The sequence below is a fragment of the Molothrus aeneus genome, chromosome 14 (genome assembly GCF_037042795.1).
Source record: "Molothrus aeneus isolate 106 chromosome 14, BPBGC_Maene_1.0, whole genome shotgun sequence".
NCBI classification, from domain to species: domain Eukaryota; kingdom Metazoa; phylum Chordata; class Aves; order Passeriformes; family Icteridae; genus Molothrus; species Molothrus aeneus.
Window position 1 is genome coordinate 12088523 of NC_089659.1, and position 4743 is coordinate 12093265.

At 44.5% G+C, this 4743-nt stretch overlaps 1 protein-coding gene across 1 annotated transcript; it reads right to left on the reverse strand.

Annotated features, from left to right (window-relative positions):
• Positions 1–2575: 2575 nt before the first annotated feature.
• Positions 2576–3694, reverse strand: AGTR2 (angiotensin II receptor type 2). Its single transcript, XM_066559699.1, has one exon. The coding sequence runs from the start codon at positions 3692–3694 to the stop codon at positions 2576–2578; it is 1119 nt and encodes a 372-aa protein (XP_066415796.1).
• Between the last annotated feature and the right edge of the window lie 1049 nt (positions 3695–4743).

The window sequence follows — 4743 nt, forward strand, 5'->3', positions numbered from 1 at the left end:
TCTAAATTGCAAGGAAAAACCTGCTTAAATTTCTATCCTCATTCTTTTGCTGAAAATCACAAAAAAATAAACACAATATGCGGAAACCCTGAAACCCCTCCCACACACATTTTATTTTAAAAGTCCCTCAAAAATCTCATAAGAACTTGAGTAGAATGAAAGAAATTCTTAGAGCTCAACATCAATCAGTTTGTTCTAAAAATAAAGCAAAACCCTTGATACAGAACCTCCCCTGTTTCTCCTCTCTTGAGACAGAATTTTTGGGATGTTTGTTTAACCACACTGCTCAAATTCATGATCTATTAGAGGTACAAGGCAGATCTAGCAAACAAAAATGTCATACTGAGGGTCACTAAGTTTGTCGCTCTTGCAGAATATGACCTTCAGGGGAGACTTCTTTTGAAACTGCATTTTGAAAGAATGAATTTTCCTCCCCTCTCAGTTCACCTCACATTTAATACTCTTTTTTTCCTTCCCTGTTTGTAGGAAAGTGACACTGGGTGCAGCTGTCTCAGCCTCTGCAAGTGGTTATCAATCCCTGTCCTCCAGCAGCCAACCATGAATTTGTCCCACAACAGTGGGAGATTCTGCATTGCTGTTCTCCCCTCGGGAAAGATTTATTCTCATTTTCTCCAGCCTCTCAGAGCTGTAAATGCAACTGGATTTCAGATTCCTCTAGTATTTCCCTATCAGCATAAGTCTGCACACCAAGGAAAAGGCACAATCCTTGTTAAACACTGTTGGTTTTTAGCAGGTCCCACCTGACAGGGAGAGAACGTGCAGCCTGTCCTCCTCAGGACAGGCACAGCTGTAGCACAGGAGCTCAGGTGGTGCAGGTCAGCTTTTGATTTGAGACTCCAAAGACATCAATTAATGTCCCATTTGTGTTCTTTACTGACCTGTATTGCAGCAAAGGAAAAATCTTCCATAACCTCTCATTATCCCTCTGAGCTTGCTGCCTTGAGCACCTGGTGATTTTCTAAGTGTGCTGGTTTGTTTTGCTGTAACACAACTGCTTTGCTGTCCTCATTGCTAAGCAATTAACAGTTTGTCCTTCCAAAAATACCCAACACCCCAGACACTATTAGCTGCTCGGAACATTTTCAACAAAAACATTCCAGGGGAGCTGCATGGGTAGCTCTGCCACTTTCAGGGATAAGCATCTCTCCAGCCACATATCCCACTAGAGAACACCAGAGGACTCAGGGAGGGGGGGTTACTTATGGTCAGGCCCTGTTCTGCCAAGTTCTGCACAAACTTTTCATCTCACATCACTCTGAGATTCACACATTTCTTGTAAAATTCAGTGAAGAAACTTACCCCTACCTACCAGAGGAGTGAACCTGCACCAGGTTCCCATGGTTTCCAGCCAGTTGGGACTTCCAGGGAGGTTGGCTTGACCTGGGATCAAAACTGTGAATGCAAGCTTCAAGAGTAACTCTGATAGCAGAGACAATTCCCTGAAACTGATGATCTTTGGTCACTCACCCTGGGGAAAACCTGCAGGCAATGGTAAAAGGTGCTAACAGACCCCTCTTTTGGACTGAGCCTATCAAAGGGTCCAAGAGGACCAGTACCTCTCCAGCAAAATAAAATTTCAAATAAACATCAAAATAGAATCAGTATTTCCCAAATACTTTTTTATCATTCATTCTTTTAGTTAAAATGAGTAAACTCACACCATGGTTTTGCTTCTGGGCAACAAGACAGAGTCACTCAGGATTTCTGTATGCAGTACTCCAAATTCACATTAGTAATTGACATTTAAAATGCAAAAAGTGCACACAATCAGCAAGTCCTTGCCACGAAGGCTGCTGGACAGTGTGTGGGGCTCAGCATGCCCACATAACAGTGGGACACTGCTATGTTCACTTCTTGCAGCATTTTTGTCACAAGTGACCACACTGAATCAAAGAAAGGACCATCTGTCCTATGGACATGTTACCTGCTATAAGAAAGGTATAAAAATGTGCACTTCATGGTTTTACTTTCCCACAAGAATACCCTCCTACCTTCAGCAGTCTGCAGAGCCATGTCTCCACAGATTCTCAGGATCCCAGGCTGAAGCAAGCTGGAATTGTATTTGATGCATTTTACATACATCTCTAGCCATTTATTTTAAGAAATTAAAATATACAAAATAAATGTCAAAATATTTTCTTACAGGTAGGTACAGAAATATCTGCACTGCTTTATTTACACATTCTCTAGTGAGAATCTCTTTTAGAAAATCAGTTTAGGGTATAATACTCAGCACCTATGCAATTGTAGCTATGGTGCAATGGTCCTTCAGTATATTTAGGCTTCTGGTGTTACACATAACATTTGCCTGATCCCAGCCATACAAAAAGCTGATATTTATAGTGCCGTCAATATAGTTATTTGTCAGAACCTTCCCTCTATGTGAAACTTGAGTTCTCGTTGTGAAAAGGAAGGAGGAACAAATCCCTGTGTATGACAAAAACAGATTCTCCTTGAAACAGCTGGTGAATGAATGGCCACAAAACAAAAGGAAGAGGAGAAAGGAATGTCACAACTGCAGGGACATCCAGCTGCACTGACATCACCCCAGGGCCTACAGGAAGGACTCGGGTTCCCCTTCTTTGCCCACGGGGGTTTCAGGCTCTCTGAAGCAGCTGCCCCTCCTGGCAGAGGAGCTCTCGCGGTGGCTGCTGAGCTGGTGAACCCTCCTCTTGAACAGGCGGTGCAGCTTCTCCTGGAACTGGTTGCCAATGAAGCAGTAGAGCAGGGGGTTGATGCAGCTGTTGGCAAAGGCCATGCAGATGCCGAAGGGCAGCGCTGTGTCGATGAGCCCCATCACCGCACAGCTGGCAATGACCTCCATGTGAGCCAGAGCGTTCAGAAACGTCAGGACGTGGAATGGCAGCCAGGAGATCAGGAAGGCCACGACAACAGCAGCCACCAGCTTCAGGACCTTGTCCCTCTTCTGCCTGCTCTTCCCAAACTGCTGTGCTTTAAGCAAGTGCCTCCTGATCCAGATGTAGCAGGTGGTGATCACTGCCAAGGGGATGAAGAAGCCCAGGGTGTTTTTCAGGAAGGCTGTTGCCACAGACCATTGAGCATAGTTCTCATAAGGAAAGGCCATAATGCAAGCATTGACCTCCAAGCTTTCAACGTAGTAAGTGTCTCGGAAATAAAAAGTTGGGAGGGAGGACAAGCAGGCGAGGCCCCACACAACCAATGCCACAAAATAAGCTTGCTGTGGAGTTCTCCTCTGGGAGTGAATAGGATGGACAATGGCGTGGTACCGGTCCACACTCATGCACGTAATGAAAAAAATACTTGCAAACATATTCAGACACAGGACAGAGCTGGAGATCTTGCACATGAGAGACCCGAAGAGCCAGTTGTATCCCTGAGCATAGTAGGTGGCCCAGAAGGGGAGGGTGGCCAGGCACAGCAGGTCTGCCATGGCCAGGTTGAAAATGTAGATATTAGCAACTGTCTTGGGGCCAGTGTGACGACAGAGCACCACAACCACCACGCTGTTGCCAACCAAGCCAAGAACAAAAACCGCAGAGAAGAGGGCTGGAATCAGTGAAAACTGATAATCTGAAGAGGTAAGGGGGCAGGGAGGGGATGAGTGCGACACAGCTGATGAGTTTGTCAGTGCTGTAGACAGGACTTGGAGACTTTCCCTGGTGGTGACAACCAGGGAGTAATTGCTCTGCATGTTGGTGCTGGTGGAAAGGGAGTTTCTTCAGGAAATTCATGGGCTGGCAGCGCTTTCTTATCCCATTGCTCACCTGCAGATCAGAAACCATGTGTTAGACGTGCACTCTGCAGCTGTTTTAACTCTGAAATCACATGGCCTGATAAAATAAAAACCATTTGAAGTTATGTCAGTAAGCTGAGTGCTGAAACACCAGGCAGCCCTGCTGAACTCCCTACCTCCATCCCACTGACAGAACACAATTAGCCCTAGGGACGTCACAGCACTTTTTAATTAGCCTGGCAGAGAAGGGAGCAGCTGGGGTTTATCTGTGATTACAGATGGTGCTTTCTGTGGCCAGCAGAGCAGAAGGATTATGGACTCAGGAGCTGGAGACACTTTGGGAGCTTCTGTGACCCAAAGGCCACGCGGAAGCTCCTCATGATCCTTTTCTCAGTTTTCTCATGCTATTTCTACACTCTGAGCAGTTAAAGTAGTATAAAAAAGGCAGATGTGAAAGCAGCCATTAAAAAGGACTATTAGGAAAGCAAGCTGTGATTTTTATTTTTTTTCCCCAATTCACAGGGCTGGACTCAAAGACACTGAAGGGTCTTTGCAAAATGTCATTCACTGTCAGTGTCCTTCTGACACATATCTGCATCTCCTTCCCTCATGACAGCTTTAATCAGAGCAGTAAAAGAGATCATTTCAATGTAGACACAAGCAATAAACTCAGTCCTTGCAGGCACTGGACTTAGCAGTGCTATGTGCTATTCATTTAGAAATATTAGAACTGGATTTCAGCAGGAGAAAATGTAGCTATAAACCAGCTAAAATAAGAGTTAATTGACAGGTTTTTTCTTTGTTGCATTTCAACAGCTTGTGTCTGCACTCTGAGCAGGACATACTGCAAACTTTAAGACTTTCTAAGTCAAGGAAGAATATATCATACCCAAGTATTTTATTTTACATACTAGAAAGAGGAAATTAATTTTTAATTAAGCTTTTGTGGAACCAGTCAGGCATTTAAGAATTCTCAAGGAACCCTAAAAATAACAAAACTTTTCACC